The sequence below is a fragment of the Lissotriton helveticus genome, chromosome 4_2 (genome assembly GCF_964261635.1).
Source record: "Lissotriton helveticus chromosome 4_2, aLisHel1.1, whole genome shotgun sequence".
Classification (NCBI taxonomy): domain Eukaryota; kingdom Metazoa; phylum Chordata; class Amphibia; order Caudata; family Salamandridae; genus Lissotriton; species Lissotriton helveticus.
The window spans coordinates 143,034,626-143,054,214 of NC_136064.1; the positions used below are offsets into that span (position 1 = coordinate 143,034,626).

The 19,589-nt window shown below is 46.3% G+C and overlaps 1 protein-coding gene across 1 annotated transcript in view; it reads left to right on the forward strand.

Annotated features, from left to right (window-relative positions):
• LOC144751987 (vomeronasal type-2 receptor 116-like) overlaps positions 1–19,189 on the forward strand; it is a 91,577-nt gene extending 72,388 nt beyond the window's left edge. The window contains exon 5 of the mRNA XM_078639945.1: positions 18,288–19,189. Coding sequence (XP_078496071.1) covers positions 18,288–19,189 — 902 coding nt within the window. The remainder of the gene's footprint in view (positions 1–18,287) is intronic.
• The last annotated feature ends 400 nt before the right edge of the window (positions 19,190–19,589 follow it).

Genomic DNA, 19,589 nt, shown 5'->3' on the forward strand with positions numbered 1-19,589 from the left:
AGAGAGTTGCAGAAGAAGACACAAATGGGTATAGAGAGATGCACAAGAATTGCAGAAAGAAGTAACAGAGATGCAGCAAGAAATACGTAGAAATAGAACAAAAGAGGTGCAGAAAGAGGCAAGATAAGATCAGAAAGAAGTAACAGGGATGCAAAAAGAGCGAGAGGTGCAGAAAGAGGCAAGAGAACTCCACAAGGAAGCAACAGAGTTGCAGAAAGAGGCATGAAAAGTGCAAGAGAGTTTCAGAAAGAGCCAAGAGAGGTACAGAAATAGAGAAGAGGGTCACAGAAAGAAGCAAGAGAGGTGCAGAAAGAAACAAGATAACTACAAAAGTGCAGAAAGAGGCAAGAAAACTGCACAAAGAAGCAACATAGGTGCATAAATAGGCAAGTGGGGTAAAGAAAGAAGCAAGAAAAGTCCAGAAATAAGTTACAGAGGGGAATAAACTCACAAGAGTTGTGCAAAAGGGAGGCAAGAGCAGTACAAAAAGAGAACCAGAAAGAGGCAGGAGAGGTGCAGAAAGAGAAAGGAAAGAATGGCGCAAAAACAGGAAGAAATGTGCAGAAAGAGGCGAGAGAGGTGCAGAAAGAGGAAAGAGTAGTGCAGAAAGAAGGAGCAGAGTTGCAGAAAGAGACAAGAGAAGTAATGAAAGAGGCAAAACGATGCATAAAGAAGGAAGAGAGGTGCAGAAAGATGCGGGAGATGCAGAAAGAGGTAAGAGAAGTACAAAAAGAGCTAACAGAAGTACAAAAAGAAGCAAAAGCAACAGAGGTGCAGAAAGAGGCAAGAGAATTTCAGAAATCAGAAAGGGAGTTACAGAATCAGGCAGGAGAGGTGCAGAAAGAGAGAACCGGGTTCCAGAAAGAGGAAAGGGAGGTGCGGAAAGAGGGAAGAGAAGTATAGAAAGAAGCAACAGAGGTGCAGATGGTATATAGAGAAAGGGGCATAAAGAGGCAAAAAGGTGCAGAAGAAAGAAGCAAGAGAGGTGTAGAAAGAAGCGAGAGGTGCAGAAAGAAGGGAGGTGCAGAAAGTGGAAAAGATGTGCAGAAAGAGGCAAGATGAGTGCGGAAAAAGGCCAAAGGGATGCAGAAAGAAGCAATAGAAGTACATAAAGAGGCACGAGGGGAACATAAAGAGGGAAGAGGGGTGCAGAAAAGTCAACAGCGGAGCGTAAGAAAGCAAGAGAGGTACAGAAGGAAGCAAGGAAGTGCAGAAAGAAGCAACGGAGGTGCATAAAGAAAAACAGGGGCAAAGAAAGAGGCAAGAGAAATGCAGACACAAGCAACAGAGCTGCAGAAAAAGGCAAGAGAAGTACAGAAACAGGCTAGAGAACTGCAGAAAGAGGGAACACGAATGCCGAAAGAGGTAAGAGGGCACAGAAAGAGGCAAGAGAGGTACAGAAACCGGCAAGAGAGATGCGGAACAAGGCGATTGAGGTGCAGAAAAAGGCAAGAGAGGTGCAGAAAGAGGGAATAGGGAAACCGAAAAAAGCAAGAGTGGTGCAGAAAGAAATAAGAGAGATGCAGAAAAAAGCAACATAAGTGCAGAAAGAGGAAAGAGGGGTGCATAAAGAAACAAGAAAAGACCACAGAAAGAAGAAAATAGAGGTATAGAAAGAGGCAAGAGAGTTGCAGAACGAGGCAAAAATGGGTACAGAAAGATGCACAAGAAATGCAGAAAGAAGTAACAGAGATGCAGCAAGAAATGTGTCAAAAGAGGACAACAGAGGTGCAGAAAGAGGCAAAATAAGATAAGAAAGAAGTAACAGGGGTGCAGAAAGAGGCAAGAGAGGTGCAGATAGATGCAAGAGAAGTCCACAAGGAAGCAACTGAGTTGCAGAAAGAGGCATGAGAAGTGAAAGAGGAGGCATGAGAGGTACAGAAAGAGGCAAGAGAGGTACAGGAATAGAGAATAAGGGCACATAAAGAAGCAAGAGAGGTGCAGATAGAGGCATGAGAAGTCCATAAGAAGCAACAGAGTTGCAGTAAGAGGCATAAGAAGTGCAGAAGGAGGAAAGAGAGATACAGAAAGAAGCAAGAGAGGTACAACATTAAAGAAGATAGGCACAAAAAGCAGCAGGAGAGGTGCAGAAAGAACAAGAGAAATGCAGAAAGAAGCAACAGAGGTGCACAAAGAGGCAAGGGGGTGCAGATGGAGCAAGAAACATATAGGAAAAAGCACCAGAGGGGCAGAAAGTTGCAGGAAAAGTACAGAAAGAGGCCAGAGATGTACAGAAAGAGGCAAGAGAGGTACATAAAGAGGCAGGAGATGTACCTAAAGAAGGAGAAATATGCAGAAAGAGACAACAGAAGTACTGAAGGAGGCAAGAACGGTGCATAAAGAAGCAAGAGAGGTGCATAAAGAGGCAAGAGAGCTGCAGAAAGAGGGAGAGTAGTGCAAAAAGATAGAAGAGTGGTGCAGAACGAGGGAAGAGGGATGCAGAAAGAAGCAAGAAAATTGCAGAAGGAAGCAACAGAAGTACAGAAAGAAGCAAATGAGGTGCAGAAAGAGGCAAGATAATTGCAGAAAGTGGAAAATGTGCAGAAACAGCTAGGAGAGGTATAGAAAGAGGGAAGGGAAGTGTAGAAAGAAGCAACAGAGGTGCAGATGGACGCAAAAGAGGCGCATAAAAAGGCAAAAAAGGTGCATTAGAAAGAAGCAAGAGAGGTGCAGAAAGTAGCAAGAGGAGCAGAAGGAAGAGAGGTGCAGAAAGTTGAAAAGATGTGCAGAAAGAGGAACGATTGGTGTCGAAAAAGGCCAAAGGATGCAGAAAGAAGCATTAGAGGTGCAGAAAAAAAGCAAGAGAAGTGCAGAAAGAAGTAACAGGGGTGCTGAAGGAGGCAAGAGAGTTACAAAAATAGGGAAGAGAGGCGCAGAAAAGGCATCAGGGGTGAAGAAGGATGCAAGACTGGTGCTTAAAGAAACGAGAAAAGTACAAAAAGAAGCAACAGATGTGCAGAAAGAGGCAACATGGGTAAAGAAAGAGGCAAGAGAAATGCACTATGAAGCCACAGAGGTGCATAAAGAGGCACGATAAGTGGAGAAATAGGCAGTAGAGGTGCAGAAACAGGCAAGAGAAGTACATAAAGAGTGAAAATTAATGCCCACAGAGGCAAGAGGGGTGCTGAAAGACGCAAGAAAGGTGCAGATTGGGGGAGGAGGGGTGGAATGAGACGCAAGAAAAGATCAAAAAGTAGCAAGAGGAGGGCCTTAAGAGGCAAGAGAGGTAAAGAAAGTGCCAAAAGAGTTGCAGAAATAAACAAGAGAAGTCCAAAAGGAAGCAACAGAGTTGCAGAAAGAGGCAAGAGAGGTGCAGAAAGAGGCAAGAGAGGTATAGAATGAGGCAAAATGGGTACAGTAAGATGCACAAGAAGAGCAGAAAGAAGTAACAGAGATGCAGTAAGAAATGTGTAGAAAGAGGACAACAGAGATGTAGAAAGAGGAAATAGAAGATCAGAAAGAAGCAACAGGTGTGCAGAAAGAAGCAAGAAAAGTCCACAAAGAAGCAACAGAGTTGCAGAAAGAGGCAAAGAGACGTGCAGAAAGAGGCAAAAGGGTACAGAAAGACGCAAGGGAGTTGCAGGAAGAGGGGTCCAGAAAGAAGCAAGAGAGGTGCAAAAAAAAACAAGAAAACTGCAGAAAGAAACAACAGAGGTGCATAAAGAGGTAAGGCATGTGCAGAATGAAGCAATACAAGTGCAGAAAGAAGCAAGAGAAGTGCTGAAAGTGGCAAGGGAGTTGCAGAAAGAGGAAAGAGTGGTGTAGAAAGAGAGAAGAAGGGTGCAAAAAGAGGCTAGAGGGGTGCAGAAAGAAGCAAGAGAGGTGCAGAAAGAAGCAAGAGAAGTACAGAAAGAACCAACAAAAGTACAGAAAGAAGCAAAGGAGGTGCAGCTAGAGGCCGCAGAACTGCAGAAAGGTAAAAGAGAGGTATAGAAACAGGGAAGAGAGGTGCGGGAAGAGGGGTAGAGCAAGAGACAAGTGAAGATCAGAAAGAAACAAGAAGGGCTAGAAACAGGCAAGAGAAGTGCAGAAAGAGGTACGAGATGTTCAGAAAGAAGTACACGAGTTGCATAAAGAAACAACAGAACTGCAGAAAGAAGCAACAGAGGTGCATGAAGTGGCTGGAAAGGTGAGGAAAGAGGAAGAAAGGTGCAGAACAAGGTAAGGGATTTGCAAAAAGAGGAAAGAGAAGTCTGGAAAGAAGCTACAGAGTTGCAGAAAGAGGCAAACGAAGTGCTGAATGAGCCAAGAAAGTGCATAAAGAAGCAAGAGAGCTGCAGAAATAGTTAAGAGTGGTTTTGAAAGAGGGAAAAGGGGTGCAAAAAGAGGTAAGAGTGGTATAGAAAGAAGCAAGAGAGGTGCAGAAAGAAGCAAAAGAAGTGCAGAAAGAACCAACAGAAGTATAGAAAGATGCATAGGAGATGCAGCTAGAGGCAACAGAACTGCGGCAAGGTAAAAGAGAGGTGTAGAAACAGGCAAGAGAGGTGCGGAAAGAGGGAAGAGGGGTGGAGCAAGAGGCAAGAAAAGATCAGAAAGAAGCAAAAAGGGGCCAGAAAGAGGAAAGAGAGGTGCAGAAAGAGGCAAGAGAGGTTCACAAACTAGCAAGATAAGTGCACAAAGAAGTAACAGATTTCAGAAAGAGGCAAGAGAAGTGCAGAAAGAGGTTTGAGAGGTACCGAAAGAGGCACGAGAGTTGAAGAAAAAAACAAGAGAAGTGCACAAGGAAGCAACAGATTTGCAGAAAGAGGAAAGAGAAGTGCAGAAAGAGACAATTGATGTAGAGGAAAAGGCAAGAGAGGTAGAGAAAGCAGTAAGAGGGGTATAGAAAGAAGCATATGCGTTGCATAAAGAAACAACATAACTGCAGAAAGAGGCAACAGAGGTGCATAAGGTGGCAAGTGGGGTGCAGAAGGAAGTACGAAAAGTGCAGTAAGAGGCAAAAGAGGTGATGAAAGTCACAAGAAAAGTGTAGAATGAGGCAAGAGAAGTTCAAAGGAGGCAGTAGAGGTACAAAAAGAGGCTGGAAAGGTGAAGAAAGAGGAACTAAGGTACAGAACGAGGAAAGAGAGGTGCAGTAAGAGGAACTAGAAGTCCAGAAACAAGCAACATGGTTGCAGAAAGAGGCATGAGAAGTGCTGAATGAGGCAAGAAAGGTACATAAAGAAGCAAGAGAGGTGCCTAAAAATATGAACAGTGCTACAGTAAGAGGAAAGAGGGATGCAGAAAGAAGCAAATGAGTTGCATAAAGAAACAACAGAACTGCAGAAAGAAGCAAGAGAGGTGCATAAAGTAGCAATGGGGTGCAGAAGGAAGTAAGAAAAGTACAGTAAGAAGCAACAGAGGTGAAAAAAGTCACATGAAAGGTGTAGAACGAGGCAAGAGACGTGCAGAAAGAGGCAAGAGAGGTACAGGAAGAGGCAAGGGTGTTGCAGAAAGAAACAAGATAAGTCCACAAGGAAGCAACAGAGTTGCAGAAAGAGGAAAGAGAAGTGCAGAAAGAGGCAAAATAAGTGTAGAAAGAACCAACAGAAGTACAGAAAGAAGCAAAGGAGATGCAGCTATAGGCAACAGAACTGCGGAAAGGTAAAAGAGAAGTGTAGAAACAGGCAACAGAGGTGCAGAAAGAGGGACGTGGGGTGGAGCAAGAGGCAAGAAAATATCAGAAAGAAGCAAAAAGGGGCCAGATAGAGGAAAGAGAGGTGCAGAAAGAGGCAAGAGAGGTTCGTTCACAAACAAGCAAGATAAGTGCACAAAGAAGTAACAGACTTCAGAGAGAGGCAAGAGAAGTCCAGAAAGAGGTTTGAAAGGTACAGAAAGAGGCAAGAGAGTTGCAGAAAGAAACAAGATAAGTGCACAAGTTAGCAACAGATTTGCAGAAAGAGGAAAGAGAAGTGCAGAAAGAGACAATTGATGTAGAGGAAAAGGCAAGAGAGGTAGAGAATGCAGGAAGAGTTGTATAGAAAGAAGCATACGAGTTGCATAAAGAAACAACATAACTGCAGAAAGAGGCAACAGAGGTGCATAAGGTGGCAAGAGGGGTGCAGAAGGAAGTAAGAAAAGTGCAGAAAAAAGCAACAGAGGTGAAGAAAGTCACAAGAAAAGTGTAGAACGAGGCAAGAGAAGTGCAAAGGAGGCAGGAGAGGTACAGAAAGAGGCTGGAAAGGTGAAGAAAGAGGAAGCAAGGTGCAGAATGAGGAAAGAAAGGTGCAGTAAGAGGAAATAGAAATCCAGAAACAAGCAACATGGTTTCAGAAAGAGGCATTAGAAGTGCTGAATGAGGCAAGAAAGGTACATAAAGAAGGAAGAGAGGTGCCTAAAAATATGAACATTGGTACAGTAAGAGGAAAGAGGGATGCAGAAAGAAGCAAATGAGTTGCATAAAGAAACAACAGAACTGCAGAAAGAAGCAAGAGAGGTGCATAAAGTGGCAAGGGGTGCAGAAGGAAGTAAGAAAAGTACAGTAAGAAGCAACAGAGGTGAAAAAAGTCACACGAAAGGTGTATAACGAGGCAAGAGACGTACAGAAAGAGGCAAGAGAGGTACAGAAAGAGGCAAGAGAGTTGCAGAAAGAAACAAGAGAAGTCCACAAGGAAGCAACAGAGTTGCAGAAAGAGGAAAGAGAAGTGCAGAAAGAGGCAAAAGAAGTGTAGAAAGAACCAAGAGAAGTACAGAAAGAAGCAAAGGAGATGCAGCTAGAGGCAACAGAACTGCGGAAAGGTAAAAGAGAGGTGTAGAAACAGGCAAGAGAGGTGCGGAAAGAGGGAAGAGGGGTGGAGTAAGAGGCAAGAAAATATCAGAAAGAAGCAAAAAGGGGCCAGAAAGAGGAAAGAGAGGTGCAGAAAGAGGCAAGAGAGGTTCACAAACTAGCAAGATAAGTGCACAAAGAAGTAACAGATTTCAGAAAGAGGCAAGAGAAGTGCAGAAAGAGGTTTGAGAGGTACCGAAAGAGGCACGAGAGTTGAAGAAAGAAACAAGAGAAGTGCACAAGGAAGCAACGGATTTGCAGAAAGAGGAAAAAGAAGTGCAGAAAGAGACAATTGATGTAGCCGAAAAGGCAAGAGAGGTAGAGAAAGCAGTAAGAGGGGTATGGAAAGAAGCATATGAGTTGCATAAAGAAATAACATAACTGCAGAAAGAGGCAACAGAGGTGCATAATGTGGCAAGTGGGGTGCAGAAGGAAGTAAGAAAAGTGCAGAAAGAAGCAACAGAGGTGAAGAAAGTCACAAGAAAAGTGTAGAACGAGGCAAGAGAAGTGCAAAGGAGGCAGTAGAGGTACAGAAAGAGGCTGGAAAGGTGAAGAAAGAGGAAGAAACGTACAGAACGAGGAAAGAGAGGTGCAGTAAGAGGAAATAGACGTCCAGAAACAAGCAACATGGTTGCAGAAAGAGGCATGAGAAGTGCTGAATGAGGCAAGAAAGGTACATAAAGAAGCAAGAGAGGTGCCTAAAAATATGAACAGTGCTACAGTAAGAGGAAAGAGGGATGCAGAAAGAAGCAAATGAGTTGCATAAAGAAACAATAGAACTGCAGAAAGAAGCAAGAGAGGTGCATAAAGTGGCAATGGGGTACAGAAGGAAGTAAGAAAAGTACAGTAAGAAGCAACAGAGGTGAAAAAAGTCACATGAAAGGTGTAGAACGAGGCAAGAGACGTACAGAAAGAGGCAAGAGAGGTGGAGAAACAGGCAAGAGAGGTGCGGAAAGAGGGAAGAGAGGTTCAGAAAGAAGTACACGAGTTGCATAAAAAAACAACAGAACTGCAGAAAGAAGCAACGGAGGTGCATAAAGAGGCTGGAATGGTGAATAAAGAGGATGCAAGGTGCAGAACGAGGAAAGAGAGGTGCAGTAAGAGGAAATAGAAGTCCAGAAACAAGCAACATGGTTGCAGAAAGAGGCATGAGAAGTGCTGAATGAGGCAAGAAAGGTACATAAAGAAGCAAGAGAGGTGCCTAAAAATGTGAATAGTGGTACAGAAAGAGGAAAGAGAGATGCAGATAGACGCAAGAGGGATACCGAAAGAAGCAAGAGAAGTACAGAAAGAAGCAAGAGAAGTGCAGAAAGAAGCAAAAGAAGTGAAGAAATATCCAACAGAAGTACAGAAAGAAGCAATGGAGATGCAGCTAGAAGCAACAGAACTGCGGCAAGGTAAAAGAGAGGTGTAGAAACAGGCAAGAGAGGTGCGGAAAGAGGGAAGAGGGGTGGAGCAAGAGGCAAGAAAAGATCAGAAAGAAGCAAAAAGGGGCAAGAAAGAGGAAAGAGAGGTGCAGAAAGAGGCAAGAGAGGTTCACAAACAAGCAAGATAAGTGCACAAAGAAGTAACAGATTTCAGAAAGAGCAAGAGAAGTGCAGAAAGAGGTTTGAGAGGTACCGAAAGAGGCACGAGAGTTGAAGAAAGAAACAAGAGAAGTGCACAAGGAAGCAACAGATTTGCAGAAAGAGGAAAGAGAAGTGCAGAAAGAGACAATTGATGTAGAGGAAAAGGCAAGAGAGGTAGAGAAAGCAGTAAGAGGGGTATAGAAAGAAGCATATGCGTTGCATAAAGAAACAACATAGCTGCAGAAAGAGGCAACAGAGGTGCATAAGGTGGCAAGTGGGGTGCAGAAGGAAGTAAGAAAAGTGCAGAAAGAAGCAAAAGAGGTGAAGAAAGTCACAAGAAAAGTGTAGATCGAGGCAAGAGAAGTGCAAAGGAGGCAGTAGAGGTACAGAAAGAGGCTGGAAAGGTGAAGAAAGAGGAACTAAGGTACAGAACGAGGAAAGAGAGGTGCAGTAAGAGGAACTAGAAGTCCAGAAACAAGCAACATGGTTGCAGAAAGAGGCATGAGAAGTGCTGAATGAGGCAAGAAAGGTACATAAAGAAGCAAGAGAGGTGCCTAAAAATGTGAATAGTGGTACAGAAAGAGGAAAGAGAGATGCAGAAAGACGCAAGAGGGATACCGAAAGAAGCAAGAGAAGTACAGAAAGAAGCAAGAGAAGTGCAGAAAGAAGCAAAAGAAGTGAAGAAATATCCAACAGAAGTACAGAAAGAAGCAATGGAGGTGCGGAAAGAGGCAAGAGAACTGCAGAAAGGGGAAAGAGAGGTGCAGAAACAGGCAAGAGAGGTGCAGAAAGGGGAGATTAGGATCCCGAAAGTGGCAAGAGAGGTGCAGAAAGAGGGAAGAGAAGTGTAGAAGGAAGCAACAGAGGTGCAGAAGGAGGTAAGAGAGGCTCATAAGGAGCCAAAAGAGGTGCAGAAGAAAGATGTAAGAGAGGTGTAGAAAAAAGTGAGAGGTGCAGAAAGAAGGGAGGGGCAGAAAGTTAAAAAGATGTGCAGAAAGAGGCAAGATGGGTGCCGGAAAAAGTCAGAAGGGTGCAGTAAGAAGCAATCGAGGTGCAGAAAGGAGCAAGAGAAATGCAGAAAGAAGTAACAGAGGGGCTGAAAGCATGAGAGGAGTACAGAAAAAGGCAAGGGAAGAGCAGGAAGAAGCAATAGAAATGTAGAAAAAGGCAACAGAAGTGCAGAAAGAGGCAGGAGAGGTGTAGAAACAGTCATCAGAGGTGCAGAAAGAAGTAAGAGGGGTGCAAAAAGAGGGTAGAGGGGTGCAGAAAGAAGCAAGAGATGCGAAGAAAAATGCAAGAAAACTGCAGAAAGAAGCAACAGAGGTGCCGAAAGAGGCAAATGGTGTGCAATCAAGAATCAAGGGAAGTGCAGAAAGTAGCAAGCAAGGTTTTTGAAAGAGGCTAGAGAAGTGCAAAAAGAGACAAGAGTGGTACAGAAAGAGGCAAGACAGGTTCAGAAAGTGGGAAAGGGGTGCAAAAAGAGGCAAGAGAAGTACAGACAGTAGCATCAGAGTTGCGTAAAGAGTCAAGTGAGGTACAGAAGAAGGAAGCAAGAAAAATGCAGAAAGAGGCAGCAAAAGTGCAGAAGAGGAAGATAGTTGCAGAAAGAAGCAAGAAAAGTAAAGAAAGAAGCAACAGAGGTGCAGAAAGAGACCTACGTTGATGTACCTTACAACACACTCATACAAAGTACCCTAATCATTAATCCTTCTCTCAACCTTCTCTTGAACCTTACTTTTCTCTTGAAGGTTCACAATTAATCGACTGCTCAGAAGGTTAGGCCCACCTACCAAATATGAAACAACAATCCTAAGCATATCACTGTTGTAAGTCTGACCAAGTTTGTGAAGGTTTGCATGCTTGTCATTGCGTTTACTGAGTGTCATGCAAACATAGACATACTTCAATACCTGTGTTCTACACAGCATACTCTGTAAATATGTGTACAAAATGGTGTATGTATTTATTTCTGCTCATAATACAGGTCACATAAGTATTCAATAGTATATTTGAGGGGCTCTATAACACCTATATACATCAAACATGTCTACCTGTGCAAACAATAACATTTAACCACCTATAGAAGAAGCTACCCACTTTTTAAGCTACCATCTTCAGACGCATAACACATTTGAGAATACATATACAAGTTGACATCTACCTCCGTCACAAGAGCACTCAGTCCTTTAAACCTGACAGCTAGCACTTTCCATTTGAATACACAAAGAGTTGAGAGAAGTACAGAAATAAGCAAGAGATTTGCATAAAGAAACAAAAGATGTACAGAAAGAAGTAACAGATGTGTATAAATTGGCAAGAGGTGGGCATAAAGAGGGAAGCAGGCTTGAGAAAGAGGCATGGGTTGGCAGAAAGAAGCAAGAGATGTGTAGAAAGAAACAAAAGAAGTACAGAAAGAAGTAAACGATTTGCAGAAATTGGCAAGAGGGGTGCAGAAAGAGGGAAGAGGCCGGAGAAAGATGCAAGGGGTGGCAGAGAGAAGCATGAGACCTACAGAAAGAAACAAAAGATGTGCAGAAGAAAGAACAGAGGTACAGAAAGAGGTGAGATGGGTGCAGAAAGAGAGAAGAGGGGTGCAGAAAGAAGCACGAGTGGTGCACAAAGAAGCAAAGAGGTACAGAAAGAACTAAGAGTAGTCCAGAAAGTAGCAACAGAGGTGCAGAAAGAGGCAAGCGGGGTACAAGAAGAGGGAATAGGGGTGCAAAAACAGGCAAACAGGGTGAAGAAAGAAGTTAGAGGTACAGAAAGAAACAAAAGAAGTGCTTAAAGAAGGAACAGAGGTGCAGAAAGATGCAAAAGGGATGCAGGAAGAGGGTTGTGAAAGAGGCAAAGGGGTGCAGAAAAAGCAAGGGGTGTTCAGAAAGAAACAGACGAAGTGTAGAAAGAAGGAATAAAGGTGCTGAAAGATGCAAAAGGGTGTAAAGAAAGAAACAGAAGAAGTGCAGAAAGAAGGAACAGAGGTGGAGAAATAGGCAAAAGGGGTGAAGAAAGAAGTGAGAGGTGCAGAAAGAAACAAAAGAAGTGCAGAAAGAAGGAACAGAGGTGCAGAAATACGCAGGAGGGGTGCGGGAAGAGGCTTGTGAAAGAGGTACTAAGGGTGCAGAAAAAGTAAGGGAGATGTAGAAAGAACCAGCAGTCGCAGTTGGAAAAGGGGTGAAGAAAGAAGCTAGAGAAGTCCAGACATAAGCATCAGAGATGCAGAAAGGGAAAGAGGAGTGGAGAAAGAGGCAAGAGGGGTGAAGAAAGAAACAGAAGAAGTGTAGAAAGGAGGAACAGAGGTGCAGAAAGACGCAAAAGGGGTGAAGAAAGAAGTGAGAGGTGCAAAAAGAAATAAAAGAAGTGCTAAAAGATGGAACAGAGGTGTGGAGTCTGGTGGTTAGTGTGCTGTGTGAAACGGTGTTGAAAGCTGCGGAAAGGACCAGAAGGATGAGGGCTGCGGTGTGTCCCTGATCTAGTAGCATGCGGATGTTGTCAGTGGCGGCAATCAGGGCCGTCTCAGTGCTGTGGTTGCTCCGGAAGCCGGATTGGGACGGTTCCAGGCTACAGTTTTCTTCTATGAATGTGGTCAGCTGGGAGTTGATAATTCTTTCTGAGACTTTGGCGGCGAAGGGTAGGAGGGAGATGAGTCAGTAGTTCTTTAAATCCGTAGGGTCAGCAGAAGGCGTTTTTAGGAGGGGTTTTGCTTCTGCGCGTTTTCATTCCAGGGGGCAGGTGCCCGAGGCCAGGGGGGAGTTGATGGTGCGGGTTAGTTCTGGAGCAATGGCATCAGAGGCTCTGTGGAAGATGTGAGGAGGGCAGGAGTCCGTGGGGGTCTTCTTCATGGTGGCGGTGATGAGGTCGACGGAGGCGGCGGAACAAGTGGTAATAGTCGGGATGGTGGAGGTAGTGGCGGTGAGGGAGAGGGCGTTTGTTGAAATTGTGGTAGAGGGTCATGATCTTCTGGTAAAAGAACGTGCTCAGCTTGTTTCAGAGGTCTAGGGAGGGTGCTATGTCAGTTTCTTTGCAGGGGGTTTGGTGAGACGTTTAATGATGTTGAAAAGCGCGCTGCTGTTGGCGGCATTGGCATTTATCTTTTAGTTGATGAAAGTTATTTTGGTGTCTTTTAAAAGTTGGGGGTAGGCTCTCATGGCGCTTCTGTGGTCGTAGAGTGATGATGGGGTCTTCTGGTTTCTCCAGACCTTCTCGAGTCGTCTGCAGGTGCATCTGGCCTCAAGGTGCTCGGTAGTGAACGCGGCTGTTTTAGGGGGGGTGTTTGGTGGTGGCGTGCCCTAGGGGGGCAAGTTTGTCTGCGCATCTGTTAATCCAGCTGGGGAGTTCCATGGTGACGTGTTCTGTGTCGGTGGTGGCTGCAGGGGGTCTTGAAGGAGGGTGGAGTTGAGAAGGTATGCGGTGATCTTGTTCCAGTTGCGTCGTGGGGGTGAGGGGCTTGTTTGGGAGCGGCGCTGGACGTATAAGTTAAATGGATGCAGCGGTGGTCCATCCAGAGGAGCTTCGAGGCGTGGGTGACCCAGATGTTGGACCCGGCGGTAAAGATGGGATCCAGAGTGTTCCCTGCCTTGTGGATGGGGGCATCTACCAGTTGCTTGAGTCCCAGGATGGAGAGGTTCTCCAGGAGCATGATGGAGTCGGGGTCCTGGGTGTTCTCGAGTTGAAAATAGAGATCTCCTATCAGAATGTAGTCCGTTGAGGCGATGGCGTGGTCGGAGGCTAGTTCCGTGATGGCGGCAGTGGGCTGCGCGCGTGGCCCCGGAGGTCTGTAGATGAGTGTGCCTCTGAGCGTGGTCTTGGGGTTGGTGTGGATTTGGAAATGAAGATTTTCCACGTTGGAAATAGAGGCGTTGGTGTTAGGTGTGGAGAGTTTGAGGGAGGTTTTGTGAGCGATGGCAATGCCACATCCAGGGCAGTTCGAGCGTCCAATCTCTTGAGCTTGCAGCCGTCTGGTGTTGCCGTTGCGATGTCCGGGCCGGAGCTTGCGTTAGTCCAGGTTTCGGTGAGAAAGACGACATTGGGTGTGAGCGTGTTGAGTAGGTCCCATATCTCAATGGCGTGTCTGAGGAGGGATCTGACGTTGAGGAGGATGCAGTGGATGGGGTTTTCGGGGGGGCAGCCTGAGGAGTGGAGTTTGTGGCTGTGGTAGCAGTGCTAACGGAGACGGTGGAGTGGTAGGGAGCGCATGAGAAATCTCCTTTGGTGTAGTGAGGTGCAGCTTGTATGCAGGGTTCTTTGGGGAGGGGGCGGGCTCAGGGAAAAAGCAGGGAGGAGTATGGAGGGGGCGGGGCTTGCTGTCCGGCAAGGTGCAACGGCGCTTTAAAGAAATGCAGGCGAACCTGTAAGGAAAAAGGCACAGTACACAAAAACACAATAACACAACCCGTATACACTAACTCACAGCGCAGATGCCAGGAGCACGAGAGTGTGAGATTACGACTTGAATCTGTCTGCAGAGTCGAGCACGAGGCTCGAACTCTGCTGCTGCGGCTTGGAGGAGGCGTGACTGATCAGGCGGATGTTAGAAATGGGGTTTCCAGTTGGCTGAGGCTTGCGCCAAAGCCAGGCAGAAACCACCACTCTAGTCAGGGCAAGGGAGTTACACGCCAAAGATAACCCCTGCTCACCCTCTAGGCAACGTGAAACGAGCAGTAAAGCTAATCCCGGAGGCAATGTAAGTTAAGTATTTGCGCACGCACCCAGCAACAACACCCAAGGGCCACCACAAAGGAAACTCCACATAAGGTTAGATATAAAAATAGCCTTTGTATTATACCAAACACATTAGATAATAAACACACAATTTACAATGTGCCAGAGGCACAGGCAGAATTTACAGGGGATTATGTTAATGGGACAGGGTCACGTAGGCCACTGTCAGGAATATGCACTTTTAGAACTACTACTTGGTAGAATTAGCACTTTGTAGGAATAACGCTTAGCACATATAATAACTGTAGCACCAAATAGCAAATGTAGCACACAACCAGTAACCACTGGTAAAAGGTAAGTACCACCTACGCAACCCTAACCACCTTAGGAAAATATCACGCAGGGAACCATGAACTCACTAGTATAACTATACTAGGAAAAACAACCACCTAAGTATAAAAATACATTTTAAGGATATAGGCCATAAGCTTTACACATGATGCATGAAGACACATTCAGAGGTGTAGGTAAGACACATGATGCATGAAGACACATTCAGAGGTGTAGGTAAGCCACATGGTGCATGAATACACATTCAGAGGTGTGGGTAAGCCACATGATGCATGAAGACACATTCATAGGTGTAGGTAAGACACATGATGCATGAAGACACATTCAGAAGTGTAGGTAAGCCACATGATGCATCAAGACACATTCAGCAGGGTAGGTAAGACACATGATGCATGAAGACACATTCAGAGGTGTAGGTAAGCCACATGATACATGAAGACAAATTCAGAGGGGTCAGAACACAGGGCGCACAAAACATACTACACACAGTACATTTCCTAACACCCAAAGCATTAGCGCATAACTCACATTTAGCACATAAATCACATTAGGGTCCAGGTTGCGCCACTGCGCCAAAACCTAAACGTAGCAGCTGCCCACTACTTGCTGGGCAGCTGGGGACAAAACCAGGGCCTAAAAGCTGTAGCTGGCACTAAGTGCTGCGCAGCTGGGGAAGGCCAAAGTAGGGCGAAGGAGTGCTACTCACTCCTGAGTCCACAGAACAAGTCCCCTAAGAAGCAAAACCTAAACGGTGCAGCTGTCCTCTACTTGCTCGACAGCTGTGACTCAAAAACTGCGACAGGGGGGCCCTCACTGGCCCTTAGGACAGACCTGCACAAGGGGGGAGCCCTCTATGCTCTGAAATAACTGTGTGCATTTGAGCCTCGTGGCTCGAAAGAAAATGCTGCCCACTGTGGGGGGAGCGGTCCGCTGCCAGCCAGGGCCGCTCTACCTCCCGAAATGCCCCCCAAATATGTGGGCGTAGGTAGGAGCCTCTCGTGGGCTCAAAATATAATGATGCCCCCGGGGTCGTTGGAGCCTCTCGGTCTCGAGATAAAACATGGCCGGAATCATTGGAGTCCTTCTCGGGGGACTCAAAAAGACAATGGCCCCTGGAGCCCTCATGGGCTCTAATGCATAAGTGCCCCCGACGTTGGAGCGACCCTCCCTTAAGGCGGGGGGCCGCTCAAGACACAGGCCGGGCTTGAACCGGCACTATTGAGGCATACCCGGAGCCCGCCCCAGTACTTGCCAACTCACCGGCTGGGGGGGCGGAGGCAGAAGTACTCACTTGGCAGCGGTAGCGGGGCTCTCCCAATCCCTGGGAGCCCCGCCCGACAGCGCCCTTGTTCACCCGGTCCCCCATCTCGGGACCGGGACTCAGAGAGGAGCCTGCGAGGCTCGCGGCTTCTCTTTCATGTCTCGGCAGCGGGCAGCCAATCGCGGCGCGGCGGTGGGCGGGACTTCCTGGAAGCCAGTGGAAGTCCCGCCCTGCTCCAGGCTCCCGGCCGCCTGACTTCCTGTCTTCGGCCCGGCCGCAGCGGTGACTACTTGGGGGCCAAAACGAGGGGTAGGCTCCCTCGGTGAATAAACTAAAAGTAGAAGCGGGGTGGGCACCGGCTAGGGTACCTATAAACGGGGTGGGCACTCATATAAATTTATAAAATAATTCGAAGACGCAGGGTGGGCACCTGCGCACCGGGCACAATGAAATAAGCAGGCAAAATGGTGATACAGTGCCCCAGGCTCTAAAGGGACTGCCACCCAGCCCCAAAGGACAAAAACAGAGCAAAAATAGTCCTAGGGCATCAGGAGGGGAATGCAGGGCTCAGGGGCCAGCATACTGAGCAGGAGACAGCCCCCATGGCGGTCCCTCCTGGGCCCCACCAGCAGCAGCCCCCTCCTATTAGGACCCAAGCAGGAACTCCAGGAATACAGGCATCCAGGGGCTGGGCCGGGCCCAGGGAGGCAAGCCTTCCCCTGGGCCCCAGCAGCAGCACGCCCCTGGTAGATTCAAGTCAGGAAACAAGAACTTTTTACAGGAGGTTACAGCCTCTTTTTATACACAGAATCCCTTTGTCTCTAGGGTACAGGGTGGGGGAAAAACCAGACGCAGCTGGTTTTGGAGCACTCTTTTGCTCAGCCCCTCTCCCCATTCACCGACCAGGCTAGGGTCATCAGTCGCACCACAGGGGGCAGAGTCAGCATTGTGTGGGGAAAGCCCAGTCCTATTCAGGTCCCAGGTGCACTCCTCCCTCACATCGATCATGCAGATCTCTCCACTCACCACCGGGGCAGACCCATCCTGACTCCTAGAGCCAGGCTCACCTGTCAGCTCCAGTCAATCTCAAGCCAGAGAGCCAATTCACAGAAATTACACAGACAGGCCAACTTCTAGAAGTGGGACTTCCACACTAGACACATTTATGCCGCACACATCATCACGCAGAATTTAATCACACGAGTCCGCACATACCAAACTTGCACCTGCACTCCCCATGCATCAGGAACTACCAGGGATCACACATATTCCCCATGCATTCCTATGGGAGGGCAGGCAACTCTCACACACGCACTCAGAGAGCGCACACACTTTACACTGTGCCACAGTGCTAAAGTGCGCAAAGACCAGAAATCACTATAATGAGGTAACCTTACAAGGCAAAAAGTTCAGGGGTGAAACTGCCAGAAGGGCCAAGTCCAACAGCGGAGCTGCCGGGGAATGTGCTGCCTGGCCAAGATTTGTGTTTGGTGACACAGTAAAAGGTATAACTTACCACTCTCCACTCTACCAGGGATTCCTGACAAACCTTCAGGATGTAAGGTGGATAAGACCTTGTCCTCCCATGGCATGAAATGTACTGGAAGGCTGGGAGTACCACTAGCAGTCCTCTGGTCCAGCATGTGCTGCTTGAAGGACGAGGAACATACTCTCCCACACAGGTCATTACACGGCTTCCTAATTTCATCTTGTGTGCACTGATTGTTAACTACAGTCTTCACTCTGTCAATTATTGTGATCCAATCATCTTTTTCTGTGACAGGGGTGTATTTTAGACTTGTGCTCCAAACAATTGTGGCTCTACTATTATGATTTAATCCACCATGATTGACAATTCTCTGTCTCTATAACAGGGATTTGTGGAGCCAGGCATTGTACTTAATTGATATTAAATGAATAAAAAGGGAACATATTACATGTATGAAAAGCAAGAAGAAACAGAGGGAACAACAAAAAAAACCTGCTTCACTTCCGGTTATCTGTTTCAGTGTTGTGATGTTGTGGAATGGCAAAAGATCATGGTCTGAAATTGTGTGTATTTATAGCGTAGTAGCCAGATGTTAACAATTATCCAATCGACAACAGGTGTGTGATGCTAGCATCATTACTGCAGCCACAGATTCAGGGCAATGCTCACTGTGTCCCTAAACAGACTCACTCCGTCAGTAGACCACCGCTATGAGACCACCAGGCCAACACTATTATCTAATTAGGGGGCCGTATTACGCATTAGTATTGTTTGCAGCCAGTGTACCTTTTACAAGGTGTGCCAGGTGCAAACAATGACAATGCACCCCAGTAAGGTGAATGCACTGCCCCAGGGCAGCTGTGAACTTGTGCTAGGATCATGTATGATCTAGATTAGTTGACATATCTTGCTGATGGCCATGACTCTCAGTACTGGCCGGGCACTCGTCCACATAAAAACTACTTGGTAGTGTCTCCTGTTGGACTTTAAGTCTCCAGGCTTTTTTCCTCCTTAACTTAGTTTACTGTGCGGAGGGGTATTAGGGAGAACCCACTTTTTTATCCAGTCTTTTCCCCGCAATGAGATACAGAAAAGACTACTGAAGTAATCGCGATTCTGTGCCTCACAAAATCTGCACCTTTCTCTCTAAGACCAATGTGACACGTCCTAAGTACAAGGACTGTAATCAGTAACCAGCTCCATTCTTTACTTCAGATTCCCGTGACTGCTGGCCTTGTCCTGAAGACCACTGGCCCAATGAGGACAGAACCCGCTGTGATCTAACAACTATCCAGTTCCTGTCCCTTGAGGAGCCTTTGGGAATCACACTCTCATGCCTCACCTGCTTCCTCTTCCTAATCACATTTCTTGTTCTCTGCATCTTCAAGAAGTACCAGGACACGCCAATTGTCAAAGCAAACAATCGAGAGCTCAGCTACGCGCTTCTCATCGCTCTCATGCTCTGCTTCCTCTGTCCCTTCACCTTCATTGGCCATCCCATGAGGTTGTCCTGCATGATCCGCCAAAACTTATTTGGAATTATCTTTTCCATCAGCATTTCCACAATTCTTTCCAAGACCATCACTGTGATTATAGCGTTCAATGCTCGCGATCCCACCAGCCGCTCTTCAAGGTGGCTTGGGACCAGAATGCCCAGTGCAGTGGTCCTTCTATGTTCATTTGCTCCAGTCCTGATTTGCACAGTCTGGCTGCTCCTTGATCCTCCGTACCCAGTGAAGATACAGATACAGGACACCACCATCATCCAGTGTGACGAGGGCTCCGTTCTCTTCTTCTATCTGATGTTGGGATATCTGGGCTTGTTGGCCACTGTCAGCTTTGTGGTTGCATTTTATGCCCGTAATTTGCCTCAGAGTTTCAACGAGGCCAAGTTCCTCACCTTCAGTATGCTTGTGTTTCTGGCCGTCTGGATCTCTTTCATACCCGCGTATCTCAGCACAAATGGAAAGTATTTGGTGGCCGTGGAGATCTTTGCCATCTTATCATCGAGTGCAGGACTATTGGGTTGTATCTTCATTCCTAAATGTTACATCATCATTTGGAGGCCGGATATAAATACAAAACAGTACTTAATGCAAAGGCATATTTCCAAATGAAAAAAACAGATATCTACAATTGATTACACAAATCTTTTATTATCACAACCTCACTTCTTGGCTTGTCTGCTGCAGAAAAAAACAATATGTTAATTTGTTTGTAGATTAATATGTTAGTCTGGTGGCTCAGTGGACTAATGTACCCATTGCATGAAACTGTGATTCTCTCATGGTTACAGATTCAAATGCCAATGGTTTTATTCAGGAACCTAATCCTTCTGAGGATGATAAAATGAGGAGGTAACAATGATAATCTGATATTCAAAACTAATTTACCTCGAGAGGTACACTGGAATTTAGAAATACACATGTTATGTTAAGTGCTGTGCAAATATTATTTGATTTCAGAGATGCCTAAAAAATTTGAGGCCATTTTTAACTGAAGAAAGAACTTTGTTTG